The sequence below is a fragment of the Schistocerca serialis genome, chromosome 7 (assembly GCF_023864345.2).
Source record: "Schistocerca serialis cubense isolate TAMUIC-IGC-003099 chromosome 7, iqSchSeri2.2, whole genome shotgun sequence".
NCBI lineage: Eukaryota > Metazoa > Arthropoda > Insecta > Orthoptera > Acrididae > Schistocerca > Schistocerca serialis.
The window spans coordinates 627992822-628015819 of record NC_064644.1 but is presented as its reverse complement, the minus strand read 5'-3'; the positions used below and the strand labels follow the sequence as shown (position 1 = coordinate 628015819).

General features: G+C 42.2%; 1 protein-coding gene across 1 annotated transcript in view; it reads left to right on the top strand.

Annotated features, from left to right (window-relative positions):
- LOC126413311 (molybdenum cofactor biosynthesis protein 1-like) overlaps window positions 1–22998 on the top strand; it is a 101473-nt gene that overhangs the window by 22412 nt on the left and 56063 nt on the right. The window contains exons 2-3 of the mRNA XM_050083210.1: window positions 1798–2018; window positions 14513–14768. Coding sequence (XP_049939167.1) covers window positions 1798–2018; window positions 14513–14768 — 477 coding nt within the window. The remainder of the gene's footprint in view (window positions 1–1797; window positions 2019–14512; window positions 14769–22998) is intronic.

Sequence of the window (22998 nt, the reverse complement as noted above, 5' to 3'; positions counted from 1 at the left end):
TGAATATCACATGAGGAACAAATGAATGACTAAAGCAGTGTTATCAACCCTCATTCATTGACACATGTAATAAATTCATCGAGGCAGTGAAGTCCAGAGCTGTTGTAAAAATTTCTGAAATTAAAAGTATATATTACCTAATGAATGTATTATTTTGGGGTGAAAGAGCACAATAATTATTATTTTTGGAATGTAATAATTCACTATGGCTTCATTTTAATTCTAATAAGTTTCACACTGTAATGAAACATTGTCTAAATGCCTCTCTCTCCCTCTCATTTGTTATAACTTACCGCTGTTATTTTGTATTTGTATTGCAGTCATTACATTAAAATTGGCTATATTGATTCTGCAATTTATACTATTATGTTATTGCTAAGAATTGATTTAAAGAATAAACGTATATATTTATTTGTAAGATTTTGTAAATTTATACCACTGGAACTCTTTCAAAATATTTGATTGCGTAATACTGCCAATAAATACAATGACTTTCTTTCTTCTGTTTATGTTTGTAATAGATGTTGGACACTTTGACTCCAAGTATGTTATACAGAAATGCAGTGATTTTTTACAAAAGGCCAAACTATGTGTTCAAAGAATTGTGGAGAGGAGGGTACGTGATGTATTTTAAGTAGGTTATAAAGAGTAACTATAACAACAAAAACAATAAATTATTGATAAAATTATTTAATTGAATAGATAAAAAATCTACTCACCAAGTGGCAGCAGAACATACACATAAAAGACTGTTGTGATTGGCAAGCTTTCGGAGCCAGTGGCTCCTCCAGACAGAAGCATTGAAGGGGAAGGAAGAAGGGTAAAGGAAAAGGCCTGGAGAGTTCCAGGAAAAGGTGTAGATTTTGAGAAAGTCACCCAGAACTGCGGATCAGGCGAAAAATAGAAACGACACATGTCATATACCAGCTATTATGTAAACACTGTTCAGCTTTCTACATCTGCATGACTATCACCAAATTATCAGTTATGATAAATGGGCATAGGCATAGTGTATATACTGGAAACTCACAATATCCTGTTGCAGAGCATGCTTTACAACATGGCATACGTGACCTCGACACTTGTTTCACCACACATGCCACCTGGATTCTTCCACCAGACACCAGTTTCTCAGAACTCCGCAGGTGGGAACTAGCACTACAACGTGTCCTTGGTTCTCACCACCCACCTCGCCTTAATTTACGTTAATTTCTCCTGTCTCAGCCTTTCTTCACTGTAATTACTCTTTGCTTCACTCCGTTTTAGCTTTCTACATCTTTCATTGTCTTTCCCGTCTATTTTCACTGCCCCCTCCCACAGCTGTTGTATACAATACGTTTAGCTTCTCACTCTTATTAACTCATGTACAGTTTTAGTAGTAATCTCTGTCTTGCATATTACCCTGTCTTCCACCTTTAAGCTCTCAGGTTTCCGAATCTGGCCCGATGCAGTCCCCAACAATTAGTCTTTCCTTCTCGTCCTGTACGGTAAGTCACCCATGACCCACGGTTCTGGGTAACTTTCCCAAAATCTACCCCTTTTCTTAGACTTCTCCAGTCCTTTTCCTTCACCCTTCTTGCTTCCCCTGCAACCCTTCAGCCTGAAGAAGGAATCACTGGGTCCAAACGCTTGCCTATCACAACAGTCTTTTATGTGTGTGTTCTGCCACTGCTTGGTGAGTAGATTTTTTATCTATCCAATTAAATAATTTTATAAAGAGTATCTGTGTGTGATGTTTTTATTGGTATACAACTTGTTATAAACAAAACTTATTTTTACCATTTAATATGTTTCCAGATATTTACCAGTGGTAAAGATGAAATTGGGTTGATTGTACTTGGTTCTGACAAGACACAGACTCCACTTGATTACCCAAATGTGAGTGTGGAATTTCCTCTTGCACTGCCTACATGGCAGATGATATCCTTTGTGGAGAAATCTTTACATGAAAGAGAAATAAAAACAGATTGGATAGATGGTGTTGTTGTTGGCATGCAAGTCTTGAAAGATGAGCTAGAGTAAGTATTTAAAGCTGTCTGTATTATGACATTCCTGGAACATGTTCCAGAATGTGTGTTACACAAATCACAGTGACATAGTTGTGACTTTATAAACATGAATCAATATCCAGAATGAGATTTTCACTCTGCAGCCGAGTGTGCGCTGATATGAAACTTCCTGGCAGATTAAAACTGAGTGCCCGACCGAGACTCGAACTCGGGACCTTTGCCTTTCGCGGGCAAGTGCTCTACCAACTGAGCTACCGAAGCACGACTCACGCCCAGTACTCACAGCTTTACTTCTGCCAGTACCTCGCCTCCTACCTTCCAAACTTTACAGAAGCTCTCCTGCGAACCTTGCAGAACTAGCACTCCTGAAAGAAAGGATATTGCGGAGACATGGCTTAGCCACAGCCTGGGGGATGTTTCCAGAATGAGATTTTCACTCTGCAGCCGAGTGTGTGCTGATATGAAACTTCCTGGCAGATTAAAACTGTGTGCCCGACCGAGACTCGAACTCGGGACCTTTGCCTTTCGCGGGCAAGTGCTCTACCAACTGAGCTACCGAAGCACGACTCACGCCCGGTACTCACAGCTTTACTTCTGCCAGTACCTCGCCTCCTACCTTCCAAACTTTACAGAAGCTCTCCTGCGAACCTTGCAGAACTAGCACTCCTGAAAGAAAGGATATTGCGGAGACATGGCTTAGCCACAGCCTGGGGGATGTTTCCAGAATGAGATTTTCACTCTGCAGCCGAGTGTGCGCTGATATGAAACTTCCTGGCAGATTAAAACTGTGTGCCCGACCGAGACTCGAACTCGGGACCTTTGCCTTTCGCGGGCAAGTGCTCTACCAACTGAGCTACCGAAGCACGACTCACGCCCGGTACTCACAGCTTTACTTCTGCCAGTACCTCGCCTCCTACCTTCCAAACTTTACAGAAGCTCTCCTGCGAACCTTGCAGAACTAGCACTCCTGAAAGAAAGGATATTGCGGAGACATGGCTTAGCCACAGCCTGGGGGATGTTTCCAGAATGAGATTTTCACTCTGCAGCCGAGTGTGCGCTGATATGAAACATCCTGGCAGATTAAAACTGTGTGCCCGACCGAGACTCGAACTCGGGACCTTTGCCTTTCGCGGGCAAGTGCTCTACCAACTGAGCTACCGAAGCACGACTCACGCCCGGTACTCACAGCTTTACTTCTGCCAGTACCTCGCCTCCTACCTTCCAAACTTTACAGAAGCTCTCCTGCGAAACTTGCAGAACTAGCACTCCTGAAAGAAAGGATATTGCGGAGACATGGCTTAGCCACAGCCTGGGGGATGTTTCCAGAATGAGATTTTCACTCTGCAGACGAGTGTGCGCTGATATGAAACTTCCTGGCAGATTAAAACTGTGTGCCCGACCGAGACTCGAACTCGGGACCTTTGCCTTTCGCGGGCAAGTGCTCTACCAACTGAGCTACCGAAGCACGACTCACGTCCGGTACTCACAGCTTTACTTCTGCCAGTTTCATATCAGCGCACACTCGGCTGCAGAGTGAAAATCTCATTCTGGAAACATCCCCCAGGCTGTGGCTAAGCCATGTCTCCGCAATATCCTTTCTTTCAGGAGTGCTAGTTCTGCAAGGTTCGCAGGAGAGCTTCTGTAAAGTTTGGAAGGTAGGAGGCGAGGTACTGGCAGAAGTAAAGCTGTGAGTACCGGGCGTGAGTCGTGCTTCGGTAGCTCAGTTGGTAGAGCACTTGCCCGCGAAAGGCAAAGGTCCCCAGTTCGAGTCTCGGTCGGGCACACAGTTTTAATCTGCCAGGAAGTTTCATATCAGCGCACACTCGGCTGCAGAGTGAAAATCTCATTCTGGAAACATCCCCCAGGCTGTGGCTAAGCCATGTCTCCGCAATATCCTTTCTTTCAGGAGTGCTAGTTCTGCAAGGTTCGCAGGAGAGCTTCTGTAAAGTTTGGAAGGTAGGAGGCGAGGTACTGGCAGAAGTAAAGCTGTGAGTACCGGGCGTGAGTCGTGCTTCGGTAGCTCAGTTGGTAGAGCACTTGTCCGCGAAAGGCAAAGGTCCCGAGTTCGAGTCTCGGTCAGGCACACAGTTTTAATCTGCCAGGAAGTTTCATATCAGCGCACACTCGGCTGCAGAGTGAAAATCTCATTCTGGAAACATCCCCCAGGCTGTGGCTAAGCCATGTCTCCGCAATATCCTTTCTTTCAGGAGTGCTAGTTCTGCAAGGTTCGCAGGAGAGCTTCTGTAAAGTTTGGAAGGTAGGAGGCGAGGTACTGGCAGAAGTAAAGCTGTGAGTACCGGGCGTGAGTCGTGCTTCGGTAGCTCAGTTGGTAGAGCACTTGCCCGCGAAAGGCAAAGGTCCCGAGTTCGAGTCTCGGTCGGGCACACAGTTTTAGTCTGCCAGGAAGTTTCATATCAGCGCACACTCGGCTGCAGAGTGAAAATCTCATTCTGGAAACATCCCCCAGGCTGTGGCTAAGCCATGTCTCCGCAATATCCTTTCTTTCAGGAGTGCTAGTTCTGCAAGGTTCGCAGGAGAGCTTCTGTAAAGTTTGGAAGGTAGGAGGCGAGGTACTGGCAGAAGTAAAGCTGTGAGTACCGGGCGTGAGTCGTGCTTCGGTAGCTCAGTTGGTAGAGCACTTGCCCGCGAAAGGCAAAGGTCCCGAGTTCGAGTCTCGGTCGGGCACACAGTTTTAATCTGCCAGGAAGTTTCATATCAGCGCACACTCGGCTGCAGAGTGAAAATCTCATTCTGGAAACATCCCCCAGGCTGTGGCTAAGCCATGTCTCCGCAATATCCTTTCTTTCAGGAGTGCTAGTTCTGCAAGGTTCGCAGGAGAGCTTCTGTAAAGTTTGGAAGGTAGGAGGCGAGGTACTGGCAGAAGTAAAGCTGTGAGTACCGGGCGTGAGTCGTGCTTCGGTAGCTCAGTTGGTAGAGCACTTGCCTGCGAAAGGCAAAGGGCCCGAGTTCGAGTCTCGGTCGGGCACACAGTTTTAATCTGCCAGGGAGTTTCATATCAGCGCACACTCGGTTGCAGAGTGAAAATCTCATTCTGGAAACATCCCCCAGGCTGTGGCTAAGCCATGTCTCCGCAATATCCTTTCTTTCAGGAGTGCTAGTTCTGCAAGGTTCGCAGGAGAGCTTCTGTAAAGTTTGGAAGGTAGGAGGCGAGGTACTGGCAGAAGTAAAGCTGTGAGTACCGGGCGTGAGTCGTGCTTCGGTAGCTCAGTTGGTAGAGCACTTGCCCGCGAAAGGCAAAGGTCCCGAGTTCGAGTCTCGGTCGGGCACACAGTTTTAATCTGCCAGGAAGTTTCATATCAGCGCACACTCGGCTGCAGAGTGAAAATCTCATTCTGGAAACATCCCCCAGGCTGTGGCTAAGCCATGTCTCCGCAATATCCTTTCTTTCAGGAGTGCTAGTTCTGCAAGGTTCGCAGGAGAGCTTCTGTAAAGTTTGGAAGGTAGGAGGCGAGGTACTGGCAGAAGTAAAGCTGTGAGTACCGGGCGTGAGTCGTGCTTCGGTAGCTCAGTTGGTAGAGCACTTGCCCGCGAAAGGCAAAGGTCCCGAGTTCGAGTCTCGGTCGGGCACACAGTTTTAATCTGCCAGGAAGTTTCATATCAGCGCACACTCGGCTGCAGAGTGAAAATCTCATTCTGGAAACATCCCCCAGGCTGTGGCTAAGCCATGTCTCCGCAATATCCTTTCTTTCAGGAGTGCTAGTTCTGCAAGGTTCGCAGGAGAGCTTCTGTAAAGTTTGGAAGGTAGGAGGCGAGGTACTGGCAGAAGTAAAGCTGTGAGTACCGGGCGTGAGTCGTGCTTCGGTAGCTCAGTTGGTAGAGCACTTGCCCGCGAAAGGCAAAGGTCCCGAGTTCGAGTCTCGGTCGGGCACACAGTTTTAATCTGCCAGGAAGTTTCATATCAGCGCACACTCGGCTGCAGAGTGAAAATCTCATTCTGGAAACATCCCCCAGGCTGTGGCTAAGCCATGTCTCCGCAATATCCTTTCTTTCAGGAGTGCTAGTTCTGCAAGGTTCGCAGGAGAGCTTCTGTAAAGTTTGGAAGGTAGGAGGCGAGGTACTGGCAGAAGTAAAGCTGTGAGTACCGGGCGTGAGTCGTGCTTCGGTAGCTCAGTTGGTAGAGCACTTGCCCGCGAAAGGCAAAGGTCCCGAGTTCGAGTCTCGGTCGGGCACACAGTTTTAATCTGCCAGGAAGTTTCATATCAGCGCACACTCGGCTGCAGAGTGAAAATCTCATTCTGGAAACATCCCCCAGGCTGTGGCTAAGCCATGTCTCCGCAATATCCTTTCTTTCAGGAGTGCTAGTTCTGCAAGGTTCGCAGGAGAGCTTCTGTAAAGTTTGGAAGGTAGGAGGCGAGGTACTGGCAGAAGTAAAGCTGTGAGTACCGGACGTGAGTCGTGCTTCGGTAGCTCAGTTGGTAGAGCACTTGCCCGCGAAAGGCAAAGGTCCCGAGTTCGAGTCTCGGTCGGGCACACAGTTTTAATCTGCCAGGAAGTTTCATATCAGCGCACACTCGGCTGCAGAGTGAAAATCTCATTCTGGAAACATCCCCCAGGCTGTGGCTAAGCCATGTCTCCGCAATATCCTTTCTTTCAGGAGTGCTAGTTCTGCAAGGTTCGCAGGAGAGCTTCTGTAAAGTTTGGAAGGTAGGAGGCGAGGTACTGGCAGAAGTAAAGCTGTGAGTACCGGGCGTGAGTCGTGCTTCGGTAGCTCAGTTGGTAGAGCACTTGCCCGCGAAAGGCAAAGGTCCCGAGTTCGAGTCTCGGTCGGGCACACAGTTTTAATCTGCCAGGAAGTTTCATATCAGCGCACACTCGGCTGCAGAGTGAAAATCTCATTCTGGAAACATCCCCCAGGCTGTGGCTAAGCCATGTCTCCGCAATATCCTTTCTTTCAGGAGTGCTAGTTCTGCAAGGTTCGCAGGAGAGCTTCTGTAAAGTTTGGAAGGTAGGAGGCGAGGTACTGGCAGAAGTAAAGCTGTGAGTACTGGGCGTGAGTCGTGCTTCGGTAGCTCAGTTGGTAGAGCACTTGCCCGCGAAAGGCAAAGGTCCCGAGTTCGAGTCTCGGTCGGGCACACAGTTTTAATCTGCCAGGAAGTTTCATGAATCAATATGTTTTTGTAATGAAAAAGAACCAGAAGGCACAATACCTGCAGAAATAGGAAATTTTTTTGTGTGATTTTACTGTATGAATGTTTTTTACAGTTTTTCAGCTCAATAATTAAGGAGGTATTGATACAAGGCTTTGCCAAAAATCCATCTGTCACCTACAATTCCAGCCCTGTCACTGGCATTCCCTACCCCACAATATGAATGGGCCACCATGAAAGCAGCCACATCATTGTCAAAATCACTGAAACTACTGCATAGCAATTTACTTGAGTATGGCTGCTGTTGTGGTCTTCAGTTTGGTTTAAGCACTGCGTCAATACCTTTTCCTCATAGCACTCGGAGGTCGCGATCTGCGACTGTTTTTACAAATGGCAAGAGAACTTTTCCTCTAGTTGCTTGTTTTTCAGTGAAAGATGCAAATATTTTAGAATGTAGTGCCTTATGTATATCTGTTAGAATAGCCACAAGGTCTGAAAGTTATTTTCAAATGATTGAGCTCTTCTACAGAGTATTGAAATTCACAGATTCTTCCAACCTGGTCCACCAATGTCTTACATACTCCTCTTCCTCCATGGATTGTTTCCAGCATTTGGAGATGAAACATTAGGCAGCAAAACGTGCCTTATAACCAAAATCTAATGAACATATAATTAAATTAACCAAAGATGTAATGTTGCACTCTCAGGTAAGACTGATCTTGAATGCAAAGCCAAAGTGGAAATTAAATGTACGCTGCAACATTCATCACACTTTTTGTTATTGAAATTATTCACAGTGCCATAGGGAGAACTGAGTTTATGTGTTTTATAGAGTCAGATGCACGTTGTGGCATAGGGTGCTGTCCATTATTCTCCTGACTATGATGTGCAGGAATGGTAGTCTTCCTTCTTCTTTGGTCTCCATAGTGAATTTGATTTTGTGGCGTTTGGAGTTCAGATGTACAAAGAAGTCAAGAAGTTTGTCTCTTCCATGAGGCCAGATGACAAGTGTGTTATCCACATAACAGAAGAAGAAGAAGAAGAAGAAGAAGAAGAAGAAGAAGATGGATTTCCATTTGGATGACATCAGGGCCTCTTCCTCGAAGTACACCGTAAACATATTCACAATCTCTGGTCAGAGTGGGCTGCCTATTGCGACTCCATCTGTTTGCGGGAGGGGGGTGTGCCACGAGTCAGTGAAGTGGGAAAGCTGACCAAGTAATATGCGTGACGTGTCGTACCTCGACCGATATTGAGAACAGAATAAAAAATTCAGAGGCATTACTTTTCAGCACTCCCATGCATATTCTGTATGCAGGAAAAGCTTATGGAGCAGGTTTCTCATTCAGAAATTTTATTCCGGTGTTGGTTGTTTACACGAAGACCGTGCTAAGCATAATGGAAGAAGGAGAAATGTTTATCAGCATTCCAGATTTGGCAGTGGCAGGCTCATGGTCTGCTGAGACTCTGGTTTATTGTTTCACTATATTGCTGCTTGCATTGCTCAGAATCTCATTTTGTGCGAACATAGAATTGGTAGGTTCAGGAGGGCCATGCTAAATGCCTTGCAGGGCCTCAGTAGTGCCACCCATCTAGCACCTGAGAGGGCAGACAAGTGTTCGCTCATGCGTACGTGATCCTGCAGTGAAGTTGTGTACATTTAGTCAGGAAGTGGGCTTGTATACAGTGAGACAAGTATCCACACAGACAATGTGATGGCATCTGGAGCAGCACAGACTGTCAAGCCCTTAATGCAGCTCTAGAGAAAGGTGAACTGACAGCGGTGCAACTAACAACAATGCCAGACACAAGAATGGCACTGTGTCATCGTATCAGGTGAGTCTCGGTTCTGAAACATCGTCACAATTGATGTACTTGTGTGTGGAGGCTCTGATGCCAACAGACCTGGCCAGATTGTACCTGTCATTCCCATGCGGGTCCAGCATGTGATGTGATGGTATGGGGTGCAACTGGATACATGTGACAACCTCTGGTTCACATAGCCAGTAATTTGGACAGCAGCCATTGCATTTGTGTTTTGTTAAGGCCTATCGCTGTGCCCTATTTTCACGGGCTCCATGATGTTATCTTTTAACAAGATAATGCAAGACTACACATCACCTGAGCTGTACTGAGCTACCTCGATACAGAGAGTGTTCCACTGTTGCCATATCCAGCATTTTCTTCAAATCTGTCACCTGTGGAGAACGTCTGTTCACAGGATGCCAAGAGATGGGTATGCCACCAGTCGCCAGCCACCAGTCGCCAACCACTACAGTTGATGAACTCTGACATATGACATACAGTTGAGTAGCATGAATTAATGTACCCATGGCTGTAATCCAACCTCGATTTGATATCCAGTGTGATGAGAGCTGTTCTGCTGTTCCAGTTTCAATACTGAAATTCATATATTATTTTTATTCTATCCTTACCAGATTGGACTGTGGTGTCATACAGCATAAAATATCTTACAACGTGTTGAATCAGTGATGAGAAGTGTAGAACAGCCAGCAGGGGAAAGATGTTGGCAATGAGACAGCTTTTATGAAGAACAGCAGTACAGTGTTTTACAGTGCATAATGCTTCCGCAGATTGAGAACAAAATGTGCGGTTTGCTGTCATCCATTTTCACAAACATAGCCTTGAAAAATAATGTTGACATTACTGTGCATTTCACTCTGAGGCATATTGTACTCTGAGAATGTTCATTGAATTCAGTTACTTTGTATTATGTTTCAGTAACAGTGACATAATAGCAAATTGGATTGTATGAGTTTTTATGGATTTTTTTTCCAGACACACACTACCATTTCTTCAGATTTATTTAATTTGGGTATAAATCCTTTCCAGCATATATGCTGTACACAAAATGTTGAACATAAAATATAGCTATCTGCTGATTTAACATCTTGCTGAGTATACCAGTACAATGTTTTGTTGTAACAAATAGTTCAATGTATTTTACACACTTATAAACTTATTTATACAGTTATAGTAATTTATACCATTACATTAATGTTGTACCTTAATGTTCTGGAAGATGATATTATAAGGAACCTCATACTTTTCCTGGATGATAGAGTTATCTATAATGAATTATTGCCTGAAAAAGATCTGCACAAATTTGAGTCAGATCATAACATTTCAAATTGGTCCAAAGATAGGCAACTGAGTTTAAGTTTTCAGAAATGTAAATTGGAGCACATCACAAAACAAATAAAAGACAGTATTGTATGACTACATTATCAAATAATCACAGTTTTAATTGGTCAACTCATACAAATATCTGGATGAAATGAAATGGTGACATAGACTCACTTGTAGGCAAAGCAGAATGCAGACTTCAATTCGTTGGTAAGATACTGGAAAATGCAATCAGTCTATAGAGGACATTGCTTACAAAATACTTGTGTGGCCCATTCTAGAATATTGCTTAAGTATGACCCGTAACAAATAAGGCTAATGGCAGACATTGAATGTATACAAAATAGTGTAGCATGATTGATCATAAATTTATTTGATGCATGGGAGAGCATCAAGAAGCTACTAAAAATTGGAAATGCCAGACAAGTGAAGATAGACGCCAAATATATGACAAAACCCAACTTATGAAATTTCAGGAACCTGTATTAAGCGAGGTATTTAGGGATTATACAATAACCACATATGTATCACTCCTATAGGGACCATGAAGGCAAGATTAATTACAGCATGCACAGAACCATTTAAAGAATCATTCTTCCCACACTCCACATGAGCATTGAATGGGGAAAAACCATAATGTGTGGTACAACAATGTACTTTGTCGGACAAACCCACAGTGGTTTATACAGTGTGCATGGAGACATGGAATCAGTTGACAGTAGCTGGGTAATGGTTCATATTGATTCCCATTTCCCTGTTGCAGTAGGTGATCTTATGCCTCTAATTATTTTTTTCATTGCTATCTTAATTTGCATTCTTCAATTCAGTTTATTAACCCTTCTTATCTCTTTGTATTAGGGCAAATGTACAGTTAACTTTTAAGGAATTTGTATTTTCAATTTATCAACTGGAGTTTTGTTTGATGTTGTTGTTGTGGTCTTCAGTCCTGAGACTGGTTTGATGCAGCTCTCCATGCTACTCTATCCTGTGCAAGCTTCTTCATCTCCCAGTACCTACTGCAACCTACATCCTTCTGAATCTGCTTAGTGTATTCATCTCTTGGTCTCCCTCTACGATTTTTACCCTCCACGCTGCCCTCCAATGCTAAATTTGTGATCCCTTGATGCCTCAAAACATGTCCTACCAACAGATCCCTTCTTCTAGTCAAGTTGTGCCACAAACTTCTCTTCTCCCCAATCCTATTCAATACCTCCTCATTAGTTACGTGATCTACCCACCTTATCTTCAGCATTCTTCTGTAGCACCACATTTTGAAAGCTTCTATTCTCTTCTTGTCCAAACTGGTTATCGTCCATGTTTCACTTCCATACATGGCTACACTCCATACAAATACTTTCAGAAACGACTTCCTGACACTTAAATCTATACTCGATGTTAACAAATTTCTCTTCTTCAGAAACGATTTCCTTGCCATTGCCAGTCTACATTTTATATCCTCTCTACTTCGACCATCATCAGTTATTTTACTCCCTAAATAGCAAAACTCCTTTACTACTTTAAGTGTCTCATTTCCTAATCTAATCCCCTCAGCATCACCCTATTTAATTTGACTACATTCCATTATCCTCGTTTTGCTTTTGTTGATGTTCATCTTATATCCTCCTTTCAAGACACTGTCCATTCCGTTCAACTGCTCTTCCAAGTCCTTTGCTGTCTCTGACAGAATTACAATGTCATCGGCGAACCTCAAAGTTTTTATTTCTTCTCCATGGATTTTAATACCTACTCCGAATTTTTCTTTTGTTTCCTTTACTGCTTGCTCAATATACAGATTGAATAACATCGGGGAGAGGCTACAACCCTGTCTCACTCCTTTCCCAGCCACTGCTTCCCTTTCATGCCCCTCGACTCTTATAACTGCCATCTGGTTTCTGTACAAATTGTAAATAGCCTTTCGCTCCCTGTATTTTACCCCTGCCACCTTCAGAATTTGAAAGAGAGTATTCCAGTTAACGTTGTCAAAAGCTTTCTCTAAGTCTACAAATGCTAGAAATGTAGGTTTGCCTTTTCTTAATCTTTCTTCTAAGATAAGTCGTAAGGTTAGTATTGCCTCACGTGTTCCAACATTTCTACGGAATCCAAACTGATCTTCCCCGAGGTCCGCTTCTACTAGTTTTTCCATTCGTCTGTAAAGAATTCGCGTTAGTATTTTGCAGCTGTGACTTATTAAACTGATTGTTCGGTAATTTTCACATCTGTCAACACCTGCTTTCTTTGGGATTGGAATTATTATATTCTTCTTGAAGTCTGTGGGTATTTCGCCTGTATCATACAACTTGCTCACCAGATGGTAGAGTTTTGTCATGACTGGCTCTCCCAAGGCCATCAGTAGTTCTAATGGAATGTTGTCTACTCCCGGGGCCTTGTTTCGACTCAGGTCTTTCAGTGCTCTGTCAAACTCTTCACGTAGTGTCTTATCTCCCATTTCGTCTTCATCTACATCCTCTTCCATTTCCATAATATTGTCCTCAAGTACATCGCCCTTGTATAAACTCTCTGTATACTCCTTCCACCTTTCTGCCTTCCCTTCTTTGCTTAGAACTGGGTTGCCATCTGAGCTCTTGATATTCATACAAGTGGTTCTCTTCTCTCCAAAGGTCTCTTTAATTTTCCTGTAGGCAGTATCTATCTTACCCCTAGTGAGACATGCCTCTACATGCTTACATTTGTCCTCTAGCCATCCCTGCTTAGCCAGTTTGCACTTCCTGTCGATCTCATTTTTGAGACGTTTGTATTCCTTTTTGCCTGCTTCATTTACTGCATTTTTATATTTTCTCCTTTCATCAATTAAATTCAATATTTCTTCTGTTACCCAAGGATTTCTATTAGCCCTCGTCTTTTTACCTACTTGATCCTCTGCTGCCTTCACTACTTCATCCCTCAGAGCTACCCATTCTTCTTCTACTGTATTTCTTTCCCCCATTCCTGTCAATTGTTCCCTTATGCTCTCCCTGAAACTCTCTACAACCTCTGGTTCTTTCAGTTTAACCAGGTCCCATCTCCTTAAATTCCCGCCTTTTTGCAGTTTCTTCAGTTTCAATCTGCAGTTCATAACCAATAGATTGTGGTCAGAATCCACATCTGCCCCTGGAAATGTCTTACAATTTAAAACCTGGTTCCTAAATCTCTGTCTTACCATTATGTAATCTATCTGATACCTTTTAGTATCTCCAGGTTTCTTCCAGGTATACAACCTTCTTTCATGATTCTTGAACCAAGTGTTAGCTATGATTAAGTTATGCTCTGTGCAAAATTCTACAAGGCGGCTTCCTCTTTCATTTCTTCCCCCCAATCCATATTCACCTACTATGTTTCCTTCTCTCCCTTTTCCTACTGACGAATTCCAGTCACCCATGACTATTAAATTTTGGTCTCCCTTCACTACCTGAATAATTTCTTTTATCTCGTCATACATTTCATCAATTTCTTCATCATCTGCAGAGCTAGTTGGCATATAAACTTGTACTACTGTAGTAGGCATGGGCTTTGTGTCTATCTTGGCCACAATAATGCGTTCACTATGCTGTTTGTAGTAGCTAACCCGCACTCCTATTTTTTTATTCATTATTAAACCTACTCCTGCATTACCCCTATTTGATTTTGTATTTATAACCCTGTAATCACCTGACCAAAAGTCTTGTTCCTCCTGCCACCAAACTTCACTAATTCCAACTATATCTAACTTTAACCTATCCATTTCCCTTTTTAAATTTTCTAACCTACTTGTCCGATTAAGGGATCTGACATTCCATGCTCCGATCCGTAGAATGCCAGTTTTCTTTCTCCTGATAACGACGTCCTCTTGAGTAGTCCCCGCCCGGAGATCCGAATGGGGGACTATTTTACCTCCGGAATATTTTACCCAAGAGGACGCCATCATCATCTAATCATACAGTAAAGCTGCATGTCCTCGGGAAAACTTACGGCTGTAGTTTCCCCTTGCTTTCAGCCGTTCGCAGTACCAGCACAGCAAGGCCGTTTTGGTTAATGTTACAAGGCCAGATCAATCAATCATCCAGACTGTTGCCCCTGCAACTACTGAAAAGGCTGCTGCCCCTCTTCAGGAACCACATGTTTGTCTGGCCTCTCAACAGATACCCCTCCGTTGTGGTTGCACCTACGGTACGGCCATCTGTATCACTGAGGCACGCAAGCCTCCCCACCAACGGCATGGTCCATGGTTCATGTTTGATATGCAGCAGCAATGTTACAAATTATTTGTTTCAGTTTGTTTAGAATAATTTGCTGTTTCACAGGTGCCTTGAAGAAAATAAAAGATCTCGAAAGTGTCTTAATGACAACCGATGGCCTCATATTGACAAGACAGCTGGTTGCCTTGCAGAGGGCGGGGCTTGACGGTCTGAACATCAGCTTAGACACCCTGCAGTCCCAACGCTACAACCAGATCACGAGGAGGAAAGGCTGGGAGCGTGTCATGGCTGTCATAGATCTAGCCTTGCAACTTGAATACGACCCTGTGAAGGTATTACTAGTGCAGCTGTCATCACATGCAGACTTTCATAAGCAAAAGATATAAATCTGTTGTTAAGAATATCAATACAAGAATCACCATTTTAAAGCAGTACGCCCTCACCCTCGCCCCCATCCCCGCTCCCACCCTCACCCCTGTCTCCACACTGCAGCTGTAAGTGAAGGAAGGTATATTAAGACAGAAGAAGTAAATTTTAGCTGATGATGCTAACAGTTTCGTAGTTTATACAACATAAAAAAGTATGCCTTGCAAGTTTACCAATTAAATATCTTATATTTTCCTCCAAAGAGAGTCTTATGAGACTCAAGATCTTTACAGTTTCTCTTTTTTTCTTTTGTGTCTTTAGTTTAAAATAAGTTTCCTCTATTGTAGTGTTGTTTTGAAAAAAATACTCAATTGTTTGGAAAAATTATTCTTAATTCTGTAGTCACACTTTTGTTGTGTCTAAGTACTACTGGTTTCAGTAGCGAGTACCAGCATCAGTTCATCTTATTATCAAAAATTTCTTTGCAAAATAAAAGCTGACCACTGTGGCCGAGCGGTTCTAGGCACTTCAGTCCGGAACCGTGCTGCTGCTATGGTCGCAGGTTCGAATCCTGCCTCAGGCAGGGATGTCCTTAGGTTAGTTAGGTTTAAGTAGTTCTAAGTCTGGGGGACTGATGACCTCAGATGTTAAGTCCCATAGTGCTTAGAGCCATTTGAACCATTTTGCAAAATAAAAAGCTTCTGTACAACTGCAAACTAGACATACCATTTTCAGTGTGCAGTTCACATCTATTGAAAGCACAACAGTGACCTTTACTTTTAGTAGATAAGACACCTACTGGGGTAAGTGACTTGATGAATGCACACAAGAAGTTGTCATTTATTCCATATGTAGCTGCCATGCAGAATCATATTTTGTATTAGTTTGTCCTTACTCTTCCAAAAGGTTAAACCTTGTCTCTGCAGCCACAGCTTCCTCTCTTCAGCAGTTGTCTTCATCTCCATGTGTGAAGAAAATCCCATTCATTGATCATATTGTTTAAGTAGGATGTTCTCAGTCATCCCCTTGTTTTCTTACCTACGATCTTGCCTTCAGAAATGTTTTTTAAAAGATTATCATCTCCAGTTAAGTGTCCGTGTATTTTGCTTTGCTCTGGCCTATAACTTTCAGTGGTTCTTTCTTCTCTCCTATTTCCTTTAATTTTTCTGTCAATGCAGCTAGTTCTTGTACTTCTCCTCCAGAACCACATTTCAGCAGGTTTGAGGTGAGCTTCCTTTGGCTTTTCTAATGTACAGATTTTGCATCTTTGTGTCAGAACACTCCACACAAAGGTCTTTACAAATATTTTCTTAATGTGGGAGCTGATATGTTTATTCAGTTGCAGCTTCTTCTTATTTTGGAAGGAACTCTTCACCTGTGCTATTCTTTTCTTGAATGCCTTGAAATATTGATTGTTTTCTTGCAAAATGTTACTGAGATAGTGAATTTCAGTTCCTTTCTTGAGTTGCTCATTGCCTGTTCTTGTGTCAGTCCTACCTCCACCTCCTTTCTTGTCTGTAGCCATAACTTTTGTCTTCTTTGTATTCATTTTTAGCTTTAGTTTTACCATTTCTTGATTTAAGGCCTGAAACATTTTATTTAGTTCCTACTCTGATTTACTATTGCGATGTCGTCAATCTGCAGTGTATATGCATGCAATTAAGTCTCCATATTGACATCATGCTCCAAAAACCACCTAACTGTGTGTGGCAGGGAGTACGTCTCATGCCACCAACTGATCCCCTCTGCCTTGTTCCACTTGTGAACAGTGCTTGGGAAGAATGACTGTCAGTACGCTTCTGTATTATCTCTAACTTCTCAAATTTTCTTCTCGTGATCATTTCGTGAATTGTATATGAGAGAAGCTATTATGTTGTCAGACTCTTCTCAGAAACTACTCTCTCGAAACGTGGGTAGTAAATCTTTCCGTGATGCACGACTGCTCTCTTATGGCATCTACCACTGGAGTTGCTGAGCTTCTCTGTAATGATCTCACAGTGACTAAATGATCCTGTGACAAAACACTCCGCACTTCATTGGATCTTCTTTCTCTCTTCTGTCAGTCGTACTGGGTAAGGACACAGGGGTAATTTACATTCACTTAAGATTCTTCCTGTGGATGTTAGTCTGGCATCTGCTTTTCTATTGCTGTTTTATGTGGTCATTCCACTTTAAGGTTGCTCTGGATAGTTACTTCTAGATATTTTATGGTAGATTCTGTTTCCAGCAATTTGTCATTAATAGTGTAGTTGTACAGTATTGGATTTCTTTTCCTGTGTGTGTGTGTGTGTGTGTGTGTGTGTGTGTGTGTGTGTGTGTGTGTGTGTGTGTGATATGTTACATTTATTTATGTGCAGGGTCAACTGCCAGAGCCTGCATCATTCACCAATCCTCTGCAGGTCATTGTGCAAATTGATACTGTCTTCTGTTGTTGATACTTTCTTATGGACAAGTGTAATACCTGTGAACAATATTAAGGAGCCTCTGACACTTTCTACTGGATCATTTATATACATTGTAAATGTAATGGTCCTATCACATTTCCTTGGAGTATTCCAGAAATTACCTTTTGATTCTTGTCATCTTTTCTTTGTTGTTGTTATTACTTCCTTGATGAACATATTAAGGAAGTAAGGTGATAGAAGGCACCCGTCTCTCACTGCCCTTCTGGTTTTCCTTCTTTCATATCTGGTTCAGTACTCTGACTTTTGTATATACTCAAAATTAATCATCTGTCCTTCCACTTTGGACATTGCTTTAAGGAATGACGATATAATGGTAATCTGTTTATTAAACAATATTTTAATGATACACTATGCTTTCTGATCATATAGTGGCTTGATGATGGAATTTGATACTGAAATTAGTAATCATTAGACAAAATAAAAGTGAAGCTATAATAAAAGAAAGTAATATTTTGGATCATGTCAGTTGTTCCAGACAACAGCACGTCAGGAATAGGTTCAAATGGCTCTGAGCACTATGCAACGTAACTTCTGAGGTCATCAGTCGCCTAGAACTTAGAACTAATTAAACCTAACTAACCTAAGGACATCACACACATCCATGCCCGAGGCAGGATTCGAACCTGCGAACGTAGCGGTCACTCGGTTCCAGACTGTAGCGCCTAGAACCGCACGGCCACTCCGGCTGTCCAGGAATAGGTACTAAATTATTTGTCCGCTGATGAACTCACAGCTTAGAACACTAAAACACAAATGTTAATTGTTTGTTATGTGCCCTGGTAGAGTGAACAACTGTTTACAGTTCGCGATTGGTTGTTGGAGATTGGGCGTTACTCACATAGTGTATTTGGTGCACAGTGCAGAAAAAGGCAGTGTCCAGAAAAGTAAACAAGTGTAAAGGCAAAAGTTTCATGACAGGATGTTGTGTCACCATACTTGGAAGACAATTATAGCCAAAGACAGAAATTTAAAAGAAACTGGCTCATTTGAGCTGCGGAGACCTAGTCGAGGATTCTCAGTAGATAATTGTTAGCACAGTAGAATTTATAAAGAGACAATGTCAGTTCGTGTCAGGGAAGGTTGATTGGTAAGTATCTATCAGCTTTCTCATAAAACTCACAATTTGAAGAATACACATCAAGGAAAAGGTAGAAGTCCAACAGTGTCAAATCTAGACAATAATATCGATCATCCAACAGTTTTGCAAATTCCCCATTTGTACTTACTTTACTTACTTACTTACTAACTTACTCAGATTTGCTGTGTACCATACAAGGAACTGGTTTCCACTAGTTCACTCGATCAGCTGCCAAGTTCTCACCTTCCTCCAAGTTTGTGTCCATGCATTGAAGATTCATTGCAAAAGTTCCAGGTGTTAAAAGGTCTTCCTGTACATCTTTATCTGTCCATTGATTTCCACAACAGTGTTTATTTTGGGATTCTTCCACCTTACATGCATAGAAAATAACCTGCAATCTTCAGTCTTCTTTCAACAATAATTTTGTGCAGGCTGTGTAGAGCTCGTATTCTCAGCACTTCATCGTTTGTAACTTGGTTGGGTTAACATCTTCAGAATTCATCTCTAGCATTGTTGGTGAAAAATATGGAGACTGTGTGCTGATTTTACTGACATTTTCCAAGTCTCACACATATAAACGATAAAGGAGTACAGTCAAAGCTTTGTTGACATATTACAGACCTAAGTGCCATATGGACTGATTTTCCAGTTCTGCTGGTGATTTCTGCATCTGTGACCTCATTATTACATATAAAGCTACCGAGATATGGCAATCTGTCAACATCTTGTAGTATCTTCTATTGCACTGTAATTGGGGAAGAGACGAGTAATTTCCACTTACTTTGCACATTCTGTTTGCCTTATCTCTATTAATTTTTAGCCCTACACAATAGGACATTTAATGAGAAAGCAGATAAAAATTAACTTGATGCCTTCCAAGGAGACGGTCTCTACTAAGTCTCTACTCCTTCAAGTCTGACTATGTAAGTGTAGACCAGAGATGGTTTGAATTCAGAGAAATAGTATCGACATCAATTAAGAGATATATACCAAATAAATTGAAAGGATACCAAATAAATTAAAAGGGTGGTGCACAAATATGTCAAAACTCAGCTGCAGAAGCAATGAAAAAAAGCATGTCAAAATTTAAAAGAATGCAAAATCTCCAAGATTAGCGATGTTTTACTGAAGCTCGAAACTTAGGGTGGGTTTCAGTGCAAGATGTGTTTAATAGTTCCCATAGTGAAACTTCGTTTTGAAATCTGGAAGAAAATCCAAAGAGGTTCTGGTTGCATGTATAGTACACCAATGGCAAGACACAACCAATACCTTCACTGTGCAATAGCTGTGGTAATGTTACTGATGACAGTGCTACTAAAGCAGGGTTACTAAACACGGATTTCTGAAATTTCTTCACCAAAGACAACAAAGTAAATATTACAGTATTCAAATCAAGAACAACTGCAACTGTGAGTAACTTAGTAGTAGCTCTCCTCAGTGTCATAAACCATTTATGTTTCTTTCAGAGAATGTTGATACAATAGCTCCATTAGAAATCATATATAGCCGCTCATTTGATAAAGATCCATACCTAGAGACTGAAAAGTTGCTCAGGTCACACCAATGCTCAAGAAAGAAAAGAGGAGTAATCTACTAAATAACAGACTCACATCACTAATGTTGATTTGCATTAGGATTTTGGAACATATATTGTGTTTGAATATTATGAATTATCTCAAAGATAATTGATAAATAGGCAAGATAGATTCAGAAATATTGACCTTTTAAAACACAGCTAGCTCTTTAGTCACACAAAGTAATAAGTGCTGTCGACTGGGGATCTCAAATTGATTCCATATTTGTAGATTTCCAGAAGACTTTTTGAAACAGTTCCTCACAAGCATTTTCTAATCATATTGTGTGCCTATGGAGTATTGTCTGAGTTGTACAACTGGATGTGTGGTTTCCTGTCAGAAAGGTCACAGTTCATAGTAATTGATGGAAAATCATCAAGTAAAACAGAAGTGATATCTGACATTCCTCAAGGAAGTGTTATAGACCACCTGCTGTTGCTGATCTACATTGACAATTTAAGAGAGAATCTGAGCAGTCCTCTTAGATGATGCTATCATTTACAGTCTTGCAAATCATTTACTGTCTTGTAAAGTGATCAGATGATCAAAATGAACTGCAAAATGATTTAGGCTACCTATCCATATGATGCAAAAAGTGGTAACTGACCTTAAATAATAAAAATTGTTATGTCATCTGCATGAGTAGTAAAAGGCATCTACTAAATTTTGTTTACATGATAATTCACACAGATCTAAAGGCTGTGAAGTCTACTGAATACTTAGGAATTACATTTGCAAATAACTTAAATTGGAATGCTCACATAGATAATGCGGTGGGAAAGCAAACAAAAGACTGTGATTTAATAGTAAAACATTTAGAAGATTAGGATTACTAAAGAGACTATCTACAACTATACTTGTCTGTCCTCTTTTGGAGTATTCTGCATGGTGTGGGATCCTTACCAGATAGGACTGACAGAGGACATCATTTAAACGTTCAAAGAAAGGCAGCTCATTTTGTATTATTGGGAAACAGGAAAGTGCATGCCACAGATATCACATGTGAAATGGGGTGGCAGTCATTAAAGCAAAAGCATTTTGCTGGAGCAGGTTCTTAAAATTTCAATCATCAACTTTCTCCTCCGAATGTGAAAATATTTTGTTAGAGCCCTCTTACATAGGGAGAAATGATCATTGTAATAAAATAAGAGAAATGAGAGCTTGTACGGAAATATTGAAGTGTTTGTTTTTCCTCAAATGCTGTAGGGGATTGTAATGGTAGATAAATAGGTTGAGGGTGGTTCTCTGAACCCTCTGCCAGCATTTAATTGTGAATTACAGACTAGTCATGCAGATATAGATAATGTAGATAGGCTTTCAATATTGTGCACCGATTCTCTAATTTTATACATTGCTCAAATACTTTCGTGGCGCTTTGGAGTGACCCCTTTAAAATAATAATTTACCAGTCTTCTTAATATGTATTTTGGTAACGAGGTTGATAAGAAGTTATAACAATATTCTCTTATTGCTCCCCAGTTTTGGGTTTTATTAATGAACAAAATCACCGCAGTGTTCCATAACAATTACGGGCTGAAGTTTCCTGCTGATGGAACCAATATGATTTTCTGTGTTTCTGAGCATACAGGTTGTGTACGCTGATTGGAGTCTGGTGTATGCTGAATCAAATGTTTTTATTGTTGTGATCTTCCATCTGAAGATTGGTTTCATGGAGTTGCCCATGCTAGCCTATCCTGTGTGACCCTCTTCACCTCTGCATAACTACTGCAGCGTACAATAACTTGAACTTGCTTACTGCAGTCAGTTTTTGGTCTCCTACAGTTGTTACCCCCATTATATTCACAGATGACCACATATTGTGGAAATTGCATATTGTAATGTAGGATGCAATAATAACGTACGGAAAGTTTCTGTTGAAAATTACGAATTATTTAGGAATAAAGCAGATGGCTCACCAAAAGGCAGAAGCACTGTCTCATCGATAGGCACACGAACAAAAGGTATGTAGAATGAGATTTTCACTGTGCAGTGGAGTGTGCACTGATATGAAACTTCCTGGCAGATTAAAAGTGTGTGCAGGACTAAGAGTCAAACTTGGGACCTTTGCCTTTTGTGGGCAAGTGCTCTACCATCTGAGCTATCCATGCACGACTCACGACCCGTCCTCACAGCTTTACTTCCACCAGTACCTCGTCTTCTACCTTCCAAACTAAAAGGTACGTTGCTTGGCGAGCTTCCAGAATGCACTTTCTTTTTCTAGATGTAGGGAAAACATGCGCACACGCACACACACACACAAACACACACACACACACTCACATGCGCATGCATGTCTCCTTATGTTGTGGTCGCTCAACTGCCAGCTCTTTACTGGCCCATGGTGAGTGTTCTGGAGTGAGGTGGGGCTTTAGAGTGGGGTAGGATGGGGTGGGTTGAGGCAATCTGAGGGATGGAGAGAGATGGGAGGGGTTTGGAGGGAAGCATTTAGTGGCTTGTGGGAGAGTGGGGAGCCATCTGTGGGCTAGCTAGGGGTGCAGGTAGAGGGGTCAGGCGACAGACAGCTGGGCACTCATAGACTAGGGTGTGACGTGAGATAACAGCACACAACTAGCTGATTGGGGGGGGGGGGAGAGAGGGGGGGAGGGGCGTGTGTGTGGGGGGGGGGGGCAGGGGGGCTGGTAGTTAACTTGGATTTAGGCCAGGAAGCAAAGGATGTGCTGTAAGTATGGCTACGAAAGTTGAGTATTCTTAAATAAGATCAGCTGGTGGCAATGTATTGGAAAGTAACTGGCACACAAAGTGCAATTGTGGCTCCTTTTTCTTTGTGAATTTTAAATAGTCTGCAGAGCAAACTGAATTAGGAGGATCAGGCATTTGTGTGGGTCTAGGAAAGTAAATTGTAGAGCCAGATAAAAGGCGCGCAAGACAGGAGGGGTACTACTGCTCATCACTGCTGTATTGTGCTACTAGTACGTGTCAGTGTGAGTGCACCGAGAGTGGTGTTGCCGTACATGCGTCTTTAAATTGGTCACCCACTGATCATTGCAGGCTGGCTGCTGGATGCCGTCTCTGGAAGCCAAGCGTGTGGCGCGGTCCCTGCCGTGCCATCTGCTGGCGA